Raw genomic sequence first — 22,911 nt, forward strand, 5'->3', positions numbered from 1 at the left:
CAAGGAGAAGACGTACCCCCCGATTGAGGATAACTTCCCATGGGGCAATTCGATGCAGAGTCGCAAAGATTTCCCAAAGATCCCGTCTTGGAATCGGCCACCTGCTACGCATGTCAAGGAGAAGACTCCACTGTTCATTGGCTTTACGCGAACTGTATGCACATCCCGATTTTCCCTTATTACTCAATTAGAAGTCTTCCCCAGCTCCCAATCCATAGTCCAAGCATTCAGCCTATTGCGCAAACAATGCTGATCTCCCCTCCCCTCTCCACAGTGGCCCATGCTCCAACAAGTCGTCCTCTCCTACATAACCGCCGGCTGGCCACCAGAAGACATCTACGTCGTCGAGAATACCGGCACACTCCACTCGAACAAGAATGGCCTCCTCTCCCTGCAAAACCCGTTCTTCCTAAACCATACGCGCCTCGACCTTTTCGGCGTCAACGTCCTCATCACACCCACCCTCCTGACCTTCTCCCAGCTGCAAACATACTACCTCTTCACCGCCCTCGAGAACGGCTGGGACTACTTCTTCTGGTCGCACATGGACGTCATCATCACCACCGACGAGAACACCAAAGGGTCCTTCTACTCGCGTGTCGTAGACCACCTGCGCGAGACACTATCAAAGGAATGGCTCGGCGACCAAAAGGACTGGGCGATCCGCTTCTACGCCTACGACTGGCTAGCATTAAATCATGTGCAGGCGTTCATTGATCTAGGGGGCTGGGACACGTTCATCAGTTACTACACCGCGGACTGCGACATGCATGAAAGGATCAAGATGTCGAACATCAAGCTCGCGACCGCCGACGCCGGCAACGTAAGCGACGTGGGCAACTCGATCAACACCTCGCTCTTATTCCGGAAGAAAATCGACCCGAATTTCCCGCCAAAGACGGCTGCGGAACTCGATGCGCTGGACGAGGATGAGCGGGCCGGGAAAGGGTATGACAGGATGTTGAAGGAGATCTTGGCTGCGGTGGAAGAGAAGAAGAGTCCGAAGCATGAGCGGAATTCGTGGCAGGGGCAGCAGACAGGGGGCAAGGGAGACCCGTTTTATAGGGAGCCGCATGGGTTTGCGGAGAATCTAGAGAGGGTCGTGCAGTGTGGGATTCAGAGCTATGAGAGTAAGTGGGGTGGGCATAAGGGGTGTGGATTGCAGGGGTTTAACACGGAGGATGCGTGGATGATTGAGAGCACGACGATTCCGCCGACGTAACGACGTGAAAAGGAAGGGGGTGTATATCATGGAGATTTGTGTAATATTGGGATAGATGGGTTTCCTGATTTTTGGGAAAGCGAAGTCAAAGGCACTGTACAGAAACTCTTTTCGGGAAGTCAAAAACTTGGCTGTATAGCGGGGAGCGGGAAAGGGGGAGTAATTGACGACTTTCATTGTTTAATTAGCGGGTTCCTAACTCGGGTTAGAGTTGGAGTCGTTGTTTGAAGTGTGTATCTCGGTTTCTAATATTCACAACCATCTGACCATGCTAGCTACTTCGGGAATCTGTAAGCAACGGTCCTAAACCACCGCTCAGGATCACATTCCACATTCCCTCCTCCAAGGTAGTCAAAGAAATCCTCATTGGAAGATTACCAGTCGAACTTCCAACATTGATACGATAGGCAACAGATTGCCTTGAACTAGGGCTGTTTAAAAGTGTGCAATACAGCCTATATCCTCAAAGCTGGCCCTTAGGAGACCTACGTGCCTCGCCTAGAGCAGTGAAGAAAAAGGGGCTGGAAACTTCACCAGAATATGCTGACTGCTGGGTAAGTGAATGTTCTCATGCTCTGTTTCTTTTGTCACTTTGAATTGAAGTACAGGACGCGAAACTGGTACACGGAAAGTCCTATTCCTGTTGGCCGAGAGAGGTGTTGGAGAGATCTCGCATGAAGCTTGCATGACGTCTTGAAGTCCTAGCATATATCTCACAGCAGTACGAAAGGGAAGGTTAGCTCTATCTGGGCTGGAGGGTATAAATGTAGGCTTGGGTAAGTATAGAAGAAAACAATTGCTAAGCACAAACAGGAAATGGAGTCCAAAAGGCAACTTGGATATCCTTGAGGGTGCGACAACTTGAGATATAATCCGGTTTTCGCAAGACTTTGAGGGCTCGAAGTCGACAAGGGAGCCCTTGTACAAAGGACATGGGAACATTCACTTCTCACTACTGTATCAAAAATCAAAATCGACCCCTTGAACAGAAATCCATTATTACTCCAGCAATGACGACCCTTGGATGTCGCCCAAATGAATCTTTCAACTCCTCGGAAATGCCATTGTTTGTCTTTCCTCTTTCCGCTCACATAACAAGCCTCATCATAACAAAGAGATCCATCCACAAGGCCAATAATCACGACGTGGCAGTTCTGCACCAATCACTATCCGAGTAGGGGAATGGGGAAAATCCTGAAATTCCTGCGCAGGCGCGCTGATAGAAAGGTTCCTTTCCGAAAGATTCAAGGGGTACGCAAGTTGGAGCTGGTGCTCACGAAGACGGTCCATTCCAGCATCTCGCAGATCTGCGTGCTGGTGCACGAATAAGAATGATCCATTCCAAGAGAAGAAGGGGAACTGAAGTCAGGTCCTTGCCTGACGAAATCCAAAATAATAACAACAACTCGCGCATTCCGGGGCTGGGTCCTCTGGTATATCTGGGTAATTGGCGAGCACCTCACCTTGAAGGCACTCATGATCCTATGCATGGTAAAGTAGCCGTCCTGGCTTTATTCAGGACAACGGAACGACCGCATCAAGCATTCACAGCCGACGCACCAGGTGTGCCTCTCTCACGAATCTCTTGCCGGCGAGGCTGGAAAGAAGGCTCCCTCTCCCGTTCCGGGCGATGGTGGTATCCCGGGCTGGAAGTCCTTCGTTCAGGGCGCCGTCTGTCAGACGAGGATCTCCGTCTGCGGTGGCCTGGGGGTGGATATGGGCTATATCGTCTAGAGTGAGAGAAGTTTATGGAGGTGGAGTGCCGGAGGTCATGGGCATTGGCTGGCCAGCGGGATGACAGAGGGGGAGAAGGTCTGTTCCGAGAGGGCGGGTAACGAGGATCGGGTGATCTCCTTCTTGCGTCTTGGCTTGTTTCTCTGTAGGCAGTTTGTCTCCTTGGGTCGTAACTTGGCTCTGGGATACGGAGTGTTGGAGGGTGATGATTGAAGCGTCGATATCGCTGGTTTTGTTGTTGGCGATAGCGAGACGTTCCCCATGTAGGTGGTGATCTGCGAGGGACTCTTGGGAGTGGATGATCATGGTGATGAATGGCCAGTTCCCTACAGGCATCAGATTTCTGTATCCTCGGATCTTGCCTCCGAAGCCTTCACTCTTCTATTCCAACCGAGTGAAAATTGCCTACCTGCTCATTGACCCTAGATTTGAGACGTCCCTTTCGATCGGCGGTGGAGGTCGTGCAGCAATACCATCAATCATTATCTCAGGCCCACTTGTCATGCGAGGACTTCCGTAGGCTCCTTGAGGGCTTAGACTTCTCGGGATGCTCATGGGCTGTGCTTCAAACGCGTGGAAAATCTGTTGGGTCTGATGGGTCCGCTCAAAATCCATCCGAGCCGGCCAGGCTGACCTTGATTCTTGGAGAAAGGGATGAAGAGAAACTGGAGATTGCCCTTGGGTTGGATCTGTATATCCATAATGCGTGGCCATTCCTGGAGCTTCGACGATCTTTAGGTGGAATGCAACGGTGAGAGAGGAAATGACGAGAAAACACTTCCACGGAACGGCCCTGGGTTCGCTGCGGCTACCTTTCAAACGGCATGGGCAAGAGACTGAAGGCGGAGGCTGTTGGAAAAGGTCGTTAACGGTGAGAGCAGCACCCTCTCTGGTATAATATGAGAAGATGTGTCCGAGTCTGCCTCAATGTCTGACGATGAGGACAGCCTGACAGGTGTAAAGCCTTCCCAGCCAAATGTCAGGGAAGCAAATGAGCCTATTGAAATATCCGCTCTCGGTGTTCAGCCCCCGCTGGGAGACTAGGGTTTGAAACAAGACTGACTATGGCAAATTTCGTGCAATAGAAGCGCGCACAAGCCCGGAGGATGCCCAGGGGAACGTGATGTGGCAGCTTTGCCTGCAGAATTTTCCATTTCGGGTTGTGTGTATGCCCGACATCGTTCATGCCCAACCCAACATTTCCGATCCGCTTCAGCATTCACCTAGTGAAACGTGCTTGAATGGCGGGAAAGAGTGCGAACGAAGGGGTAAGACGTTCAAGTGATTCGGTTGCGGCCCAACTTTGGTTGGGCTGCGGGCGGGATGCAGCCACACCCGAACCCACAACAAATTGATCTGACAGTCAACAGGGTATCTCCGTATGCCCTCGCTAAATCATGATTGTAACCAATACCACGACCTCTCATTATTCGGCTCGACTTTTTTCTTTCATTTGCAGATTCGAAGCTCCATCGGTATCCGATACAGTCATCTTGTCCCGTAACGACTCCGTCCCATCCCAACCCATTGTATCTTTCCCTTTGGAGATTTCTTGCCACATGGGAGATCGAAAAATAGGGAGTGCCCACCAGAGCAACTCCGTTGGCATCATTTCTACTCTCGTGATGTCGAGCAAACGATGTATCAAAACAGCGGCATGGGCGTCGACTAGGGGAAGGAGCGTCAGTCCATTCTGCCGAAATAGATGCCTGAGAGAAAATGGGACGGGAGAAGCCACTTCAAGATCCTAGGGCCACGGAAACTTAATGCTGCGGAAGGGACGAGGCATTCTTACGCGCAGTGCCGTGCTGGGTCCCAAATAACCATATACTGCCTGCTTTCTTGTGCCTCAACCGAATCATATAAAGTTTGGCGAAGAAAGATTTGATTCTGTCTTCTGCTTGATGCAACTCTGGAAACACGAAAGCGTGGTGGATATCGTCACGTTCCCTCCATGGTGTCAGATAATAGGCCAATTGAATCATAGGGAAACTAACAACTTGAGTTTCTTCGGCAGTGCCACTTGATACTCGTAGTTTCCACGGAAGCTTTGTTCGCGCACCTGAGAGACAATATCACCAATTAAAGGATAGCTCTCAAGCGGCGTTCTTGAATATGTAAGCAGTAGGATATCTTGCTCAAATATCTCCCTTTTTCGTAGCAAGGGCTCAATCTCGTCCATGTGGGCAGTTGGAATCAGGCTCGGAAAATCTCTCTGTGCAAAATACTAATTGGAAATTGAAAGTCAGCGAAGCCTACTGGAGAAGTATGGGGGCCATTTTGGAGACATCTAGAAATGGAAGCACACTGCTGTTCAACTACTCACGTCGACAATGTCAATGCTCGAGCTGATGGCCGTTTCGGGTGGAGGTCGAATCAGGGCAGGTACCTGCCACCACAGTCAGCTCGTCCACGGCGTTCTCTGAAACCTGGTGCAGAACTTGAACTTACCGCGCCGCTGGAATTGGTGTTGAGATATTCAAGCGGAAGGTTCCCATTCTCGTCCAGAACGACCTCGATTTGAATGATGTGAGCCGTTGCATCGGGATGTGCGGACTTCCCGATTTCGATACAAAGCCTGGCCGCCAGGCTAGCTAAAGTATGCGGGTGGTGATACAGTAAGAGTGATGGGCTTCCAAGCTTGATTGTTTTCTCAATGTCCATTTTCCTGGAGCTTGGATTGGAGGTGACGTTTTGCAGGAAGGAAATTGAGCAACATCTTGCTTGCACCAAAATTTGACAGACCGGATGAGGAAGTCGCGACGTCGTTGTGGGGATTCATTTGCTCCTGATGGAGGGTCACTGCGAAAGGCTCCATGACGAACGACGAAGTTTGAAAATGGAAGTTGCGAGTGGCGAGTTCGGCTTCAAACTCCGTGATATTCACGAGGACATCAACAACGCAGGCAAGGGCATGAACATTTGCACTTGCAAATGTGCTTAATTTCGCCATTGTAAAGATCTGAAGTCCCGTTTTGTATTTTCCCGCTTGACATCTAGCAAAGATATGATATCAGCGTGAGATTGCAATCCAGATCGACCACACACAGTCATTCGCTGCTGGAGAGAAGGTATAGGGACAGTTTGTCTATATGATCCTTTTTCCTTCGAAGGAAGAGAATTTCAAACTGGAAGTCCAGGCCCCAGTACTCCGGTCTAAGTGGCTTCACAGAACCCGTTTGTCCTGTTCGAAGAGGCTTGTTGAATGAACTGGGGAAAAGCAGAACATCAAAATGGGTTGCGATGTTTATCTCAAGTTACAAAGCAAATACACTATGTTGCTCGAGACTGTCTCGCAGGCTTCTTGCAACCGGGGTCGGAGCTCAACTCAGCTCACATGCGCAACCACATCGAAACGTAGAAGGGGTGGCTCTCTCATCACGCGTCCAATATCCCTGAGAAGAGAGTTCCTCAAGGCTTCTTATTGGGTACACGGTCTATGAAGAGCCCTCGGGCACAATTAACGTGAGAAACGATACAGAATGATTGAGAGTTTTTGAATGAGGTTAAGCTGTCACGTGGAAGCTAGTCCTGTTCAATCGAAACGTGGACTATCCCGACATTCATCCTCTCGGCGTAAAGAAAGTTTGCCTCCTCAAAGAAGCAATTTGTCCGTTTACGTTATGTGAAATCCATCAAGACTAGCATAATGATATTGCGGTTTTCCTCGAAGTTTTAATCTGGACGTAAAGATGGTCGATCGCGATGCTGCGAACGCAGGTAGGAAACCACCGGGCACTCCGGCGCATTCCAAGCAAGGGACTTGTAGCTAACACACGCCTCAGTACCCTCGTGGTCCAGCATATCGACAGATTTCCTTCGCGCAGAGTTGGCAAGACGAGATGGGGGCTCTGCGAAGCCGCAGTGCGGATCGGGAATTAAGGGAAGCTATAACACGGCCGCCCATGTATTCGCCTTGATCCTCATATTGGTGTTGAGCACAGTTGGTATGCTAGCAACTCCTAGCTGTTTTGGGTTCACTAGCTAACGTCTGTCAAGCTTGCGGATTCCCCCTCATATCTCGTCGATCATCTAAGTCCGCCGGACCTAGCAGATTCGTCTTCCTATCACAACATTTCGGAACAGGAGTCTTGATTGCCACAGCTTTCGTCCATCTTCTCCCAACGGCCTTCATATCCCTTACCGACCCATGCCTCCCCTACTTCTTTAGCTTTGGATATCACCCTCTCGCAGGACTGATAGCAATGTTCTCTGCGCTGGTGGTTGTTGGGCTGGAGATGTTCTTGACAACACGAGGGGCGGGGCATTCACATTCACACTCACATGGTGGGCCGTGGGATTCTGTTCCAGAAGGCGATGAAGAAGACCACTCTCAGCATACTAATGGTTCAGCAGAGCCCCCAAGGAAAATTGCCAATGGCAGATTGGGGAAATTAGGTCTAAATAATCGACCAAAAGATATAGCTTTGGAGGACATGGAAGCAACGGAAGGACTGGTTGCTGGACTTTCACCACTTCCTGTCGCAACTCCGAATGTTAGCGATCATGGTGGTGACAAATACCACGACGGGAATGACGAAAACGATTCAGATCTCGATCTCGACGAGCTCGATCCAACAACGGAATCCTTCAGTCCCCCGTCTCGAACGAATTCTGCACCAGCTCCTCTGGCAAAAGCGGGTCTCTCTCCAGAAGAGCAGCGAAAACGACAAATACTACAATGCCTACTTCTCGAAGCGGGTATTCTCTTCCACAGTATATTCATAGGGATGGCAGTTTCAGTTGCCACAGGCCCTCCATTTGTGGTCTTCCTCATTGCAATCGCCTTCCATCAGTCCTTCGAAGGGCTCGCGCTTGGCTCCCGAATAGCAGCCATCAATTTCCCACATCACTCCCCCAGACCGTGGATTATGGTCCTTGCGTATGGCACTACGACACCAATTGGCCAAGCAATTGGCTTGGTCGTGCATAATCTATATGACCCACAGAGTGCAGCGGGTTTATTAATGGTTGGCTTTATGAATGGGATTTCTTCGGGACTCCTTCTCTTCGCAGGCCTTGTTCAATTGCTTGCCGAAGATTTTTTGAGCGATAAAAGTTATGGAATTCTGAAGGGACGAAGGAGGTTGGAAGCTTTTTGCGCCGTAATTGGAGGCGCTACACTGATGGCGTTAGTGGGGGCTTGGGCTTGAATATATAGGTCTGATGGGATTTAAATCATATGGGTCATGCATGGGAGGCGTTTAAATGCTTGGAGATAGACGATGAGTTTTAAGTTGCAGGTCTGCTGATATCTGACAACATCACTGCACAGAGAATTTGTACATATCTTGTTCTCCACGCTCTGCAAGCTAATCATCTTGTTGTATCAAGTCTCGTCCCATAAGTTATGGGACCTGCGACATTCTTTGATTATCCGGCTATCCTTGATCTGCAATATGTTTGCATTGCTTGCATGTATGCTTCCCTTGTAAAGTGCCTATATCTGCTTATGAGAGTCTCCTGGCTAATCCCGAAACAGACCAACTGAATACGAGCAAGACGTGCGATTCGATTGAGCTTATCCTGCCCTTGCAGACCTGTCAGATGGTTTCAAGTGTTGGTATAAATCTGACTACCAGTTCACACCAACCCGCCTACCGCATTGGGCCGAAGTTTAAAATAGAAGGTATATGATAGAGACCGTCGCTTTTCATTGCATACATTCGTCTCACGTTCTCGCAATTTTCTGAGCACTTACCCCACTGCACGAAAATCAGTCTGCTCATCGATTCAACATGTTCCAAGCTTTCACAGTGAAATATGGCGTCCTCTCCGTAATGGCAATCTGCAACCCTCATATACTTCCTTTCCTGTGTCATCAAGGAGTCATCGTACAGTCTCGCGGCTCGAAAAGCTGGTTACTCTATACTCGCCAGATACTGGCATTGGGATCCCCTCCTCGGTATCGACCTATCCCTGAAAAGATTCAAAATTATCAATAGAGGAGACTCCGAAGATACAGACCGAGTGATCCTAAAAACCTATGGCGAGATCGTGCAAACGAACAACCTAGGAGTCAAGCAATACGTAATTACTGATTCTGCCAACATGATTGTGGTGATGGAGAATATGGAAGATAGAAGCGAAGAGAGAAGTGTCTCGATTTATCTCTACGAAGGCACGATACCTTTCACAAGCGATGTTCTTTTCTTCAAGCAATGGCAGTTTTTGTTCGAGGAGAGACACTTGCTCTGAGCTGGCTAAAAGCTCAAATCATATTGCTGTGAACAAAGAGCATTTTGTAATGACAGACGTTAAAGCGTTCCTCTCTTGTTCCGCCATGCTATGAGAGGCATCGTTGAAATTTCCTTGTTAGATCTAATGCTTCTCGAATAAGTGTCTTCTATTATCGAAAAGAATCAGACTGGAAGTTGTTGAATCAAATAGAGTTAGATCCTCGGCAAAATATCCTGATTCGGTAAAGCCGGTTTTGCACTTTCGGACCCCTTAATTCGACGTCAAGCGCCCCCAAATTGAATGCGGGGAATGGGGGAATTACAGCTACCCTGTTTGGTACAATCATATCACGAAGACGCCCTGGCATCCCGCTCGTTCCTCCCACTCGACGCGCATAGAAAATGCTTTACCCGGGAATGAAGTTCCGCATTTATGAGATGGCTTCTCTGCCCTCTTCTGCAGCTCCCTCTCCAACGAGCACGCCAATTCCTCTGCAATGGAGCTCCCGGCCGGTGTCAACCGCAGATACGCCTCTTTGGCAGGTTTCTTGCTCCTCGCGATATGGTGCTGGGTAGCTTTCGATCGACCCTACACCTTTCCCAGTCATGTGCCGTGGAACATCTACTCAGGCACCCCTCAAGCGCGGCCTGCGCTCGATGTTTTCGACTATCCTCCCCTCGACTCCTCTGCGATGAAGCGTGTCTGCTCGAGGACACAATGGAATCAGAGTGTGACGTTTATATGCGACGATTCGTCTGGTGGTGTTGCGGAGGTTCGAAATTCTATACTGAATTGTGTGCGTTACACAATTGCGGCAGGAGGAAGTCTTGTTGTGCCTAGGATCACCGTGGGCGAGGCATACGAGGAGTATTTTGGGAGCAATACAACGGAACTCGATTATATGTTTGAAACGGACCACTTTATCAACTCCCTCATGGCTTCATGCCCTCAAATGCGAATCTATAAAGCTGCCTCGACCATTGCGAATAGGCAGTATGCCTACGGACCTATAACACTCGTTCCTGAGAGCCTCACAAAACAACTCACCAAGACTAGCTTTCAACAGGCAGGACAATGGAGCGCATTGTTCTACAACTGGCTTTTACAGTACGTTGCCCTTGATAACCAGGGCCCGATTATCGTCCGACTTGGACGGTCATACCTCGAGTATCCAATTTATGGCGACGATGATAACTTCGTACTGCATTTCGGGAAGATCCTCAAAGTTCGTCGAGATATTCGGATACTGGCAACTACCGCCCTTCGCACATTATCCTACTTCTACAATCTCCCGCTTCGTCTGTCAAAACCGATATTGAAGAAGGCATTCCTCGGGGTATATTTAAGCACAGATGAGGAGGGCCTTCAAAAAGCAGACCAGAAGAATGCACGCTATCAAGTACAATCCCAGCACTATCTGAACCAAGCGTTGTCGGCCAACTTGTCTCTCATTTATGCTGCATCTGAAGTTGGCCACGACATCTTAGAATTCATAAAAGATGGCAGCCTTCAGAACATCACGGTCACCACTAAGCTCGATCTCTTGAAAGGCCAAGATAGAGAGCATTTGCTGGATACGTTTACACCAGATCAGCAAGCCATCGTGGATTTCTTGGTTTTTTCGAAGGCGTCTGAGTTCGCTGGTGTGGGGCATTCGGGTATGGCTTGGAATCTGGCGTTGGCGAGGCATTTTTACACAGCGCAGAAAAATGACGAATTGGATGGGCCACAGATGTTTGGGGATGCTTTGAGTCGGATTTATGGCGCTCGGGGAGGACATCCCGAGTTCCCAACTTCAATGTGGCCTTGAAGCGGAAGGGAAATCTATCGACCAAGAAATTGGACGCGGAGGCAATTATCGAAGAGGCAGAGCTCATCATTTCCCTCGCCTCTGGGCACTACCAAGCACGTATATGTCGACGTGGAACGTGTAGAGATTTGATGCTCGCGGGCAGCTTTGTGTGACCGCTTATCACGATTTACGACCCTTCAAGACGAGAAATCGAATGTCAAGGACAATCGTCTTCATGACGGAAGCTTCAGAGTCCAGAACAACCGAGAGTAACTGAAATGTCCATCTGTCGCGGGTGCTGCACGCGTAATGTTAAATCCTTGAAAATCTTATCAAAGTCTAAGCTGCGTTCTTGTAGGTGACATGCATACCATTTCTCCCTGACAGTGTTGTAGCCACACTAAACTCTTCTTATACCTGCTTGTAAGAACGTGCGCTTTTGGCGCTAAATTTACAGAACACACATATTTTGGCTGTGCACCTACCTACATGCTGTGGGGAAGGCTTACCTGGATGTTGATGATCCTGAGAAGGCCGCCACTGAGAAAGTAGGCAAGTAGGCAACGCAGAGTAGTTCATGTGTGCTGAGTGAATGTAGTCCTTGAACTAACTTTCTGGCATCACCTCTTGGTTTCTGGATGACATTGTACTAGTATCCGTGTATCGAATTCATGGGACCCAGTCTTACAATACTTTGAATATCATAATCGACAGGCTTGCCCCCATCGCATCGCGGAGAGCGACCAAAAGTGTCTGTAGGTTCCGTATCAACGCTTCACCGTCCCTGGCTTCAACGCGCACACTTCAAGCGACTTGAATCGGATGTTCAGCACACTCTCCTGGAACACTTTCAAACAATGAGCTGTGGCTATTCTCTGACCGCAGAAATATTCTGGACATTGACTATTATCACTGGATAATAAGTGGAAATGGTGCATAGTGTTGACACTGAGAATTAGAGCTGGCAAAATTCCAAGAGCAGCAGATGCGAACTCAAGCATCAAACAAACGCAAGGCGGGCATTTTTCTGACAGAGAAACGACCTTCTAGCAACCCTTCATCAACTTGATAATTCCTTGATGTCTTGGGGGAATATGCCAACGGAATGTGACGAGAAATGAATTGTGAAGAGGTTTTTTATCATGTGAGGTTGGAGGTTTAGTCATCACAGTGAGTTCGACCTTGACCCCTCTTTCCTAATCGGGACGTGTTCTCCTCAATCTGTACTACCTCCGTAGATGAGCTTCCCATTCGTAGTCGCATAGAAATTGAGGTGATTCAGATTTTTTTGAGCCCCGTCAAAATTCTAGAATCGAGAGTTGGTTGATTAGGACAGACTCTTGAGCGAAGTACCTGTCATGGGAAGGACCAGACCTTCTGTACCTTAGTCAGCGGCATCCACGCTAGCCTCCTTAAGAGGCAGTGGCGGTTCGTCTATCAAAATGCATACATTTTGATCTCTTCTTCTTCCTCGACATGGTAGCAATGCAAGGTTAATTACATCAAGTAATCCTTCGTGGATCAAGAAGGGATTACGCGCTTCCGTACCATACAAAAATTCCCCGAACGCGGATAAATTTGCTTCCGCCACAACCAACCATACTTCACAGAGCAATTAATCTATTAAAGGAACCATTATAACCATCTCCCGGCCATCTTACGGACCGAGGAAATCCAGACCTTGGCTCCTTATCAAGTACCAAGGAAGAGCCCTCGAGTACGTAATTCAATTGGGTCTATTAATTAGTTAAATACCACACCCGACCAAGTCCGGTTGCGAACCATACGTTACTGAACTTCAAATTATCGAAATCCATAACCAATTCTATCCAGAATCACCTCGTAGATCCAGAACTTGCCTTCTTATAGAAGCTAAACAGGATCCCGAGTAAATCATTAGTTTATAGCTTTATCCGACCTTGGTATTAAGCCAATACCCCTCTATATATTATAGCCGGGGCCGAGGCAAACCCTGGTAACCAAGAGGATTAAATAGTTAATTTATTAAAAAATCCAAGTCTAAATCTCCCGAATCCTTAATTTTCTTATCTCTCATTATTAGTAAATACTATTAATGGCTACTACTAGTTCCCGACCGTCTCTTGGACCGGCTTTATATAACCAGCCCGGTATAACTAACTATTACGTAACTAATTAATATATAACCGACTAATATAATATAACCCGTAATTATATTATAACCTATTCCTACTCCTATAGTTTCTCCTCTTTCCCCTCTAGAATACAGATAGCTATAAGAGTTATAGGACCTCTAATCCGCCCTTATATTAACGGTTTCCTTTATAGAAGGTTCCTTACTAATATAACCGAAATAATATTAAATCTCCTATTACCGGATTATATTCCTTCTATTAGACCTTTAACGGATTTATAAGGAAGCCTTCCTTATTAAGGAATATATCAAGAATCTAGTATTTATCCAGAGATAACTATTACCTTAATTACTATCTATAACTTCTAATATCTCCTGTAAGATTCCTAACTTATCTAACTATACTTTATTATTAAAGTAATTATAATTAAATCCGGAAGAAGTACGGAATCTCTTTATTAAAATAACTAGATTAGCTAGACTAAGCAGTAATAATAGTCTAAGAGAAAGCTTTAGTACCCCGAATAACTTTTACTTTAAGTAATCTTGGAAGAAGAATACTATACTTATTATTATTCTTATAAATAAAATAAATACTAGAGCCTTTCTATATCTTAAAAGCTATTTCTCGAATAAAGATATTAGGGAAGCCATTACTATTATTAAAATTATAAATAAGAAAACCAGAACGGAATTTAAGGACTATACCGAGAATACTATTAGTATTCAAATCTTATATATTAATAATATTAATTTCTTTATATATTTTATAGATTATTTTAAGTCCGGATTAACCCCGGAAAATAACTAAGATAACTCGGATAATTCCCTACCTAATAGATTTGACTAGAACCGTAAATATTATAGTATCCTGGATTATAAATCTCTTTTTAGAAAGAGTAAGGAGATATAAAATAACCGGAATAATAGAAATAGTAGTAATTAAGACTATATTTACTATAAGAAAAGTAATAATTATTATTATATAGACAAGAATACTTATAAATTAACTTACCGAGATACTTATTAAGGAAACCCAGATAATAACCCGGATAATAGCTTTAATTCCTCTAAAGATAGATCTTATTAAGGATCCTATTAAAGCTCCTACCGAGGTAATCGAGATTATTAATACTATTACGGATCTACTAATTACCGAAATAATTATAGTAACTCCTATTAAGGAACCTTTAGAGGAACCCGGTACCTATAAGTTAATAATATTAGAACCTTTAATAGCTCTCCTTTAGGTATAACCGCTATTATATATTATAGATACCTTATATTCTTGGCTATAACCTATAGTAAATAACCGGTCCTTATAACCCTTCTGCTTTATATAAGAGAGAAAGCCCTTAATTAGTTCTCTAGACTAAATAAAAACATAATTATACTTATGGCCGAGAGTCTCAAAGAATAAAAGATCTAATTAATTCGATAATTTAATATAAATACCTTATAAGCTCTTTTAAAAGCAGATATAATAAAATATTTATTTATAAATAAATTAGTCTTAGATATATATAAGTATATTACCAAAAAATAAGGTTTATATATAGTAGCTAGAGAAAAGGATAAAGATCTAATTATATACTATATCTATAATAGACTAGATCTAACTCTGGCCTTAACTATTAGTTTGAGGAATAGCTATAATACTATAAATGATTTCTATTCTAAGATCTATTTAGTAAAATATAAAGCTCGAGCTTAATACTAATAACTCTAAGACTAGCTTTAAGCCCAGTTTAAAATAATAGAGAACAGATTTTCTATAAAATAATTATACCAGGAATACTTTTCCGGATAGGTTCTATATTATAACTAATTATACTAATAGCTATACTCCCAAAACTAGATAATAGATTAAATATAATTACCTCTATAATATACTATTCTAACTATTATACTATAGTAATTAGAGAAACCAAAGAATATTAATAATACCCAGAAAGAATTAGGAAACTCTAATATAATTATAGTTCTATTTATTAGATGCTTTAGCCCTACTAATTAATAATAATAAGCTACTCTCGGGAAATTCTAATTATATTATATAGTTATAGTACCTCCCGTTATTATAACCCCGGCTCCGGTTTATTAACCTTAGTATAAATACCTATACTTATAACCTGTATATTAATTAAATTAGTATAATAGATAAGGAAACTAGGATAGTTATAATTAGAATAACTAGGATAATTATAACCAAAACCGAAATAACTAGAATAACTAAAGTAATTGGGATAACTATAATTAATTTAATAACTAGCTAGTTACTATAATAATAGTTAATACTAACTCTGGCTATAAGAAATATATACTTATTAATAAAGAGATATTTAACTCTTATTAATAATAGATTTATTTTCTGGTTAGATCTTAACTATTCTATACGGATACCCCTAGTATTACCGGAACTCTATATATAGATAATATACTCTTTTTTTTACTTACTAAGGAAAGAAACTTCTAGGGCAGTTCTTAATAAGATACTAACTGCCTTATTAGTATATTCTATTACCTATATTATAATATCCTTAGAATCTAGTTAGTATAAATATAGATTATTCTTATAATAAATTATTAAGCTATACTATTTATATACTATAAACTACAGAAACCCTATATTTTTCTGGGAAACAGATCTATATACTACCTGTAATATATAAGCTATTAGCCTCTAAAAATAAAAATAATAATAGATTTATTTATATTAATTCAAAAAAGAAATTAAGACTTCCTAAAACTTTAACTATATAGATTAAAACTATATAAGAAACGAAGAAGCCGGAAGCTTCCCGAGTCTCTTTTATAAATCTACTATATATTACTATAGAATCCCTAAGTAATATCTCTGAAACTATAGCCCCGGAAGATTTATTAAACTCAATAGTTACCTAGATAATTCTACTAGATCCGTTCCTATCTAACTTTACTTAACTTGTCCTAGCTAAGATCTTAAGGAACTTGTCTAAGACTTTAATAAATAGTCTTTTTTCTAAAAATATAGCTTAAAGATTTATTAAAGCCATAGAACTTCTTTTTACTAGATAGAAACTATTCCGAAAAGCAGCCAAGGGAAAAACTATTTTAGTAGTACTCCTAAATAGTATTTAGTATATACTAAATACTAATACTTGTATTATAGTATATATAAGTAAGGGAATCCCGATTATATTATATCCGGATACCGGATTCCCTATTAGTCTTATTAATTACTCTATATTAGCCAAGAGATTCCTAAGTATACTAATTAAGACCCTTAAGGATAGTAGTTAGCTAGCTCTTTAGGGAATAGGTAAGGGACCTATAATAAATAAATATATAGATATACCTATCTATTATAAGACTACGAAATATAAGATAGTAAAATTTCTTGCTATCTAGGTCTATATTATAGATAGGCTATTAGAAAGTATCTTCCTTCTTAGTTTGAACTTTATTATTCCAAATACTCTTAATTTCCGATAGAAATATAATAGATCTCTCCTATATTATCTATAAATAAGAGATTCCGATTTATATATTTTACTATATACCAAAATTATAAAAGAAATAGAGAAACCTAGGCTAGTAGCCGTTTATCTTATAGAGACCGTTATTCTTAAACCCGGATAAGGCCAGAACTTACTAATCCGTTATTATACTTTACTAATTATAAAGAACGGATACCTTTTTAACCTCTTCCCTTAAGTAGACCTTGCCCTTAATAAATTCGGGACTATAATAAATTATATTATAAATGGAACCCAGAAGCTACTATTCTTTACTAATTTCGGTAAAGTACTAATTCGGATACTTACTAGTACTTTCCTTAGAACTCTTAAGAAATACCCTAAAATAACTTTTTATCCGGGCTTATTCAAAGTATATAATATCTTTATAAGCTTAGTAAATATAATTTAAGGAATCCTATTATCTAATATTATAGAATTAGATAAAAAATATCTTACTAGATATCTATTTCTTATATAGCCTCTTACTAAGCTAGAACCGGAACTAGATAAAGCAAATATCTCTATATACTAGAAAGATAATATATATATAAAGATCTATAGTATACTAGAGAAATATAAGGGATTATTTCGTTCCTAGTTCGGTTACTTTAATAACGGAGTAACTATACTAATTTCCTTTAGAAACGGTATTAATATTAAGGATTTATGGTAATTACCTTATCTATTATCTAAAAAGGACTATAATATAATAGATTTTATCTTAAATCCTATAAAATAGGATAGATTCTTAAAAAATATATTACTAGGCTATCTATTACCTGCTATATCTCCTGCCTTTATAATTTAGAGAAACGGGAAACCGTAAGTAGTTATAGATCTATACTAAATAAATACTAAGCTAGAATTAAATATATATCCTCTCCTAAAATAGGATAAGGTTCTTTCTATTCTGGATAGGGCTATAGTTTTCTCTAGTCTAGATATAATAAAAAGCTTCTTCTAATAGAAAATCCCTATTAAAAATAAGTAGAAAGTAGCTCTAGTTACTACTTACTATAGCTATAAATAGTTAACTATAGTTCCTTAAGATTTAGCTATTACTTCTGCTTTTTTCTAATAAAGAATAGAAAAGCTATTTAGCTAGTATTTCTGGGCTTTTATACTAGTATATATTAATAATATTATTATATTCTCTAAAACTATTAATTAATACTTAAAGGATCTGGATTTGATTCTATTTATTCTAGTAAAATCCGGAATTATACTCTTATTTCCGAAGTATTATTTTAGGTAACTAAGTATTTAAGCCTTAGGCTACTATATTTTATGGCTTAGGCTTAGTATATTTCCAGAAAAAGTAGAAGCTATCTCTAATTAGATATTTCTATAAACCTTGGCTTAACTAGAGACTTCCCTTGGGTTTTTCGGATACTACTATAAATTCGTAAACTATTATACTAATATTATATCTCCGTTAGTAGAGCTAAAAATAATTAGGTTACGGAATATACTAAAACAGGAAACCAAGCGGGCTAATTTTATAGAAAAGACACCTATTTCTCTATTACCTAAAGTTATTATAGGAGAAATACTAGCTACTAAAAAGAAGACTTATTATAAAAAAGCCAAGGCTAAAACTAATACTATCCCGGATAACCTTATAGACTAATACTATAAAGCCTTTTAAACCCTAAAGAACTATTTATATAATACTCTAACCCTAATATTTCTAATTTTTAATCTCCTATTTATACTATATATAAATAATAGTAAGAAACGCGGCTATAGTATTATTCTTTATTAAGTAGACCTTACTAATAGAAAAGAGAAGCCCGTTTTATACTTATTAAAGACCCTAACCCCTATAGAATAAAACTATTAGCTAATAGAGTTAGAAACCGGAACTCTTATTTAGGTACTTTAAAAGCTTCTGTAATACCTAGATAGTAATAAGCTTATAGTCTATACCGATTACTAAGCTATTATAGATTTCTTTAAGAATAATAGACTAACCTATAAGAAAAGTACTCGTCTTACTAATTAGTACCTTTTCCTAGCGAAATATATTATAAATATAGAAATCTGCTATTATTCTAGTAAATCCTATACTAATACTAATATACTCTCTAGATTATAAATTACGGATCTAACTACCGTAATTCCTAAACTAATATAGTAGCTATATATAGATACTAAGGATAGTTTAATTCTTATAAAGGTATTTTACCTATCTATTTATTTCAAGGAACTTCTAAAACTAATAAACGAATAATCTATAACTAATAGAGAAAGAGTTATTTATTATTTATTAATTTATATAAATAAATCCTTTATTTAAAGAATAATAACCGAGATATCCCGAAACAGGAGCTTTAGAAGAGTTTATTAAACTATATTACAGAAATAACAGGATAGCCCTAAAGATAAGCCTATTACTATTTTTAAGTTCTTCTAGCTAGACTTATAGTCTAAGCTTTTATACTTTCGGGACTCAGATAAAGGGAAATACTTCTATATTCCGGATAAGCTATAGACTATATTTATATGTATTATATATAATAATCGAGCTTATATTAGGAGAAATAGAACTTATAACTTCCTATAATGGAATATCTTTATATTATAGCTAAAGAAAAAGACAAATACCTATATATTTAACTATCCGATTTACTGGCTTACTAAACCGGTAATATATAAGTTATATGGTAGACTTATACCTATTCTCGTTTCTAGTTATTAATTATTAATACTTTATATAGATTTTATTACCGGGCTCCCCGAATTAAAAAACGGGAATAATACGGTTCTTCTCTCGACTAACTAGTTAATAAAATAGATTAAAGTTATATCCGGAAAAGATACCTGGTTCGGGAAGAACTAGACCCGAGTATACTATAAGAACGAATATAAAGAAATAAGTCTTCTAGAGAACTTAATCTCGGATAGGAATCCCAAATTTACTTCTATATACTAGCGGGAGTTATATAGTATTACGAATACTAGACTTTCCTTTATTATATTCTATTATACTAAAGCGGATAGCTAGTTTGAAAAATCAAATTAAACCTTTATTTATATTATATAATATACTATTAATAGTTAATTTAATTAATTAGGATAGGAGAATCTAATTCTAGCTATAATATTTGCTCTTAATACCTTACTAAATACCTCTACCGGGTTTCCTCTATATAAACTATAATATAAATAGAAACTATAGTTCCTTCTCTAGCTAATATAAGTGGTATTCTTTATTTCTCTTACTAAAAAGAGAGCCAAATACTTTATAGAAAAATACTAATCCTTACTAAGGAAGGCCTATAATATTATTATACTAGCTCAAGTATATATAAAGGCAATTTATAATAAAAAAAGGAAACTAGTAGAAATCTATATTAGGAATAAAGTCTATTTAAAATTAGTAAAAGAAGTAAATAATAGATATAAGCTCCTAGATAACTTTATAAAGTTCTTCTTTAATAAAATAGGCCTATATAAGGTAACTAGAATTATAATACTGCTTTTATTTGAATTAGAACTATTATTCTAGCTAAGTATCTATCCTATTATATTTATTAAATACCTAGAACTAAAAGATATAGATCTATATAAAAGAAAGAACCCAGAACCGGAACTAATTCTTATAGATAGAAAGGAAAAATATATTATTAAAGAAATTATAGATAAGGAGATAAGAAATATACTAGGATAATAATATAGGTAATTATTTTACCAAGTCTATTATATAGGATATAATATAAAGAAGTAAAGAATAGGAAATAAGCTAAGAGCAAATATCCCTATACTAGTCAAAAAGTTTAAAAGAGACCTCTTAACTAGATACTAATACTATTAACTATTTAGGTATCTTATTTAGAATATTTATATATAGGAATAGTATTTTATAGGAAGCAGAAATTTATATATAAAAGAATTCCGGAATTATATTCTTAGCCTTATTAAATATAAGGCTAGTAACTATTACTAAAATATTTATAACTATAATAGTTAATAAACTAATAAATTAATTTCCTTATCTATATATCTCTACTTATTTATAAATCTCTATATATCTATATGCCTTTATCTATCTATATATCTCTATTTATTTATATATCTCTATCTATTTATATACTTTTATATATCTATATATTTCTATAGATTCCGCTATATTACCCTTTAGTAAAACCCTTAAAAAGCTAGCAGAAGCAAAGCTTAAAAAAAAGTAATAGAGCCTAGCCAGAAACGCTTCTATAGTACTAATGGATACTACTATAGGGCTAATTATAGTTTATAATATACTACTAGTATATACTAATTTAAGAAAGTAGCTAGATACTAGGAATTTAGAATATAATAAATATAAATACTAATATAGAGATAACTAGGTAAAAGGTATTCTATAGGATCTAATTAAAGAAAAGAAAGAATTATAGGACCTATTTATAAATCTAGTAAATAATTATATTAATAGTAAACTATCTTACTAAGAAAACTAAAATACTTTTATATAATATACCGGTTTAGTATCCGAACTATTAGTAGAATAAATCCTGGTTAATAGCAAGACTAGTATCTCTTATATTAGTAACTTAAAGAGTTCTTTCCTAATTAATATCTACCCGGGTTATAATTATCTTAAAGTATTATGGCTTTATATCAAGATTAACCTCTTTTCTTAGTTCCTGGTAAATATCTATTTAGACCGCTTTCCCTTTAGAGATTACTGCGGCTAGGGTAATACCTTTTAACCCAGATATATATTTATTAACTATCCTAACCTGGAAACCGGGAAAATAGATAAAAATAACTATATTATATATATCTGCCTTAGTAAGGACTATAATAGCCAAATTCTTATCCTTAGTAGTAGCTATTTTGAGATATCTAAGGTTACCGAGTATATACTAATAAATTAGTACTATTTCTTTATAGATATTATAGAGCGGGACCCAAAAAAGCTAGTCTTTATTCTCCTGGAACCCGAGAAGGCCGGATATTACCTAAAGGGCCCCAAGCCACCGAATATTTGCCCCTTAGGGATATCTAGTACCTTTAATAAGCCTATAGAAAATCTAGTCAAAATCTCTAATAATTACTAGAACTATAGTATTATAGACCCGAAAATCAGGAAGACTATCTTCGAAAATATTACTACCTATAGCTATAATTCTCAGGTTCCTATTTTTAATATTCTTTCCTATACCTTAATATCTGCCCAGATATATACGGCCGCCTTCTATAATACCCAAAATATACTGGCTTTAGTAACTAGATAATAGTATAAAAGTATCCGTAATCTGAACTATCTTCTTTAAACTCTAGTATCCTGGACCGAATTAGATAAAGAAACTATAGCTAACTTCTATAACTGGTTTAGGGGAGATTTACTAGATATTAGATAGGGTATTATAAATTATAGTATTATAGATTAAAAATATATAAAAAAGGTTAAGAGACTTATATAAGATATTCCTTACCTAGTAAATATACTTAATATACTTCCGGAATCTATTCTCCTAATTCCTTATAGGTTTTATAGATAGCTCGCCTATATAGCATATAATAGGCTAGATTATAATATTCTCGGGGGATCTATAATTAGAATTAATGCCCTAAAAGAATAAAGTAATACTATTATACCAGAAATCCTATTTATTATCTAAGGCGCTATATAATAGGTACTCCCGTAATTCGGCTACTATAAACTAGACGAAGATTATACTAACTAGCTACTTTAGAAGCTCTTACTTAGTTAAGGGAATTATAATACTACCCTGGTCTCCGTACTAGGAACTACTAGTCCCACTTCCTTATTACGGAAGAGAAAGGAACCTAGCTTCCTAATAAGATCCTCCTAGCGGATTACTAATAACTCTATACCTACCAAGGTTCTATAGAAAAAGGCGAGAAAGGGCAAAGCCCCCGAGATTAAAGAACTATGGAAATAATCGGACCCCGGTACTAATAACCGGGTACTAAAAGTACAGGTAGCCTATATCCTACTTAATTTGCCTTGACTAGCTAATTATACTACTATGGTCGAGTCTATTAAGACCAAAATTAATAATAAGAAGCTATTTGACTACCTGGCTACTAAATATAGCAAAATAACCTAAGCTATAATTCTCTCTTACTTATATCTACGGTTTCCATAGTAATCCTTCCTTTACGATTCCTATATAGATATTCTCTAATTAGAGAATAATACTATTAGATCTTTACCTCTTTATACCTTTTACTATCTAATATATTCTTTACTACGGATCAAATATTCTTCTGGTCTTTATTAATTAGACAGATATTCGCTGGCCTTTATTAGTTGGATTAGTTCTATAGAGTACTAGATACTACGGTTTAGTTATAGATAAACTTAAGTAATTATTTATAGCTAGAACTAGTCTTTAGT

At 39.2% G+C, this 22,911-nt stretch overlaps 5 protein-coding genes across 5 annotated transcripts; 3 read left to right on the plus strand and 2 right to left on the minus strand.

Annotated features, from left to right (window-relative positions):
* Positions 1-52: 52 nt before the first annotated feature.
* K444DRAFT_526842 (uncharacterized protein) lies at positions 53-1,222 on the plus strand (the record flags this gene model as incomplete). The annotated part of the gene is made up of 2 exons (XM_024874579.1): positions 53-154; positions 275-1,222. The coding sequence occupies 2 exons, from the start codon at positions 53-55 to the stop codon at positions 1,220-1,222; spliced, it is 1,050 nt and encodes a 349-aa protein (XP_024738532.1).
* A 1,537-nt stretch (positions 1,223-2,759) lies between these two features.
* Positions 2,760-3,670, minus strand: K444DRAFT_628645 (uncharacterized protein; the record flags this gene model as incomplete). The annotated part of the gene is made up of 2 exons (XM_024882939.1): positions 2,760-3,282; positions 3,366-3,670. 2 exons carry the CDS (start codon positions 3,668-3,670, stop codon positions 2,760-2,762), a joined length of 828 nt encoding a protein of 275 aa, XP_024738533.1.
* Positions 3,671-4,278: 608 nt separating this feature from the next.
* On the minus strand, positions 4,279-5,904 carry K444DRAFT_374839 (uncharacterized protein). Its single transcript, XM_024872307.1, has 5 exons — positions 5,408-5,904; positions 5,283-5,345; positions 4,954-5,183; positions 4,752-4,906; positions 4,279-4,624 (listed from the first exon to the last, which is right to left on the minus strand). Exons 1-5 carry the CDS (start codon positions 5,618-5,620, stop codon positions 4,383-4,385), a joined length of 903 nt encoding a protein of 300 aa, XP_024738534.1. The 5' UTR covers positions 5,621-5,904; the 3' UTR covers positions 4,279-4,382.
* A 744-nt stretch (positions 5,905-6,648) lies between these two features.
* K444DRAFT_642608 (Zinc/iron permease) lies at positions 6,649-8,109 on the plus strand (the record flags this gene model as incomplete). Its single annotated transcript, XM_024884760.1, has 3 exons — positions 6,649-6,676; positions 6,742-6,903; positions 6,956-8,109. The coding sequence occupies 3 exons, from the start codon at positions 6,649-6,651 to the stop codon at positions 8,107-8,109; spliced, it is 1,344 nt and encodes a 447-aa protein (XP_024738535.1).
* A 1,331-nt stretch (positions 8,110-9,440) lies between these two features.
* Positions 9,441-11,277, plus strand: K444DRAFT_611872 (uncharacterized protein). Its single transcript, XM_024880025.1, has one exon. It carries the CDS (start codon positions 9,633-9,635, stop codon positions 10,944-10,946), a length of 1,314 nt encoding a protein of 437 aa, XP_024738536.1. The 5' UTR covers positions 9,441-9,632; the 3' UTR covers positions 10,947-11,277.
* Positions 11,278-22,911: the final 11,634 nt, after the last annotated feature.

Source organism: Hyaloscypha bicolor (assembly GCF_002865645.1).
Source record: "Hyaloscypha bicolor E unplaced genomic scaffold K444scaffold_56, whole genome shotgun sequence".
NCBI lineage: Eukaryota > Fungi > Ascomycota > Leotiomycetes > Helotiales > Hyaloscyphaceae > Hyaloscypha > Hyaloscypha bicolor.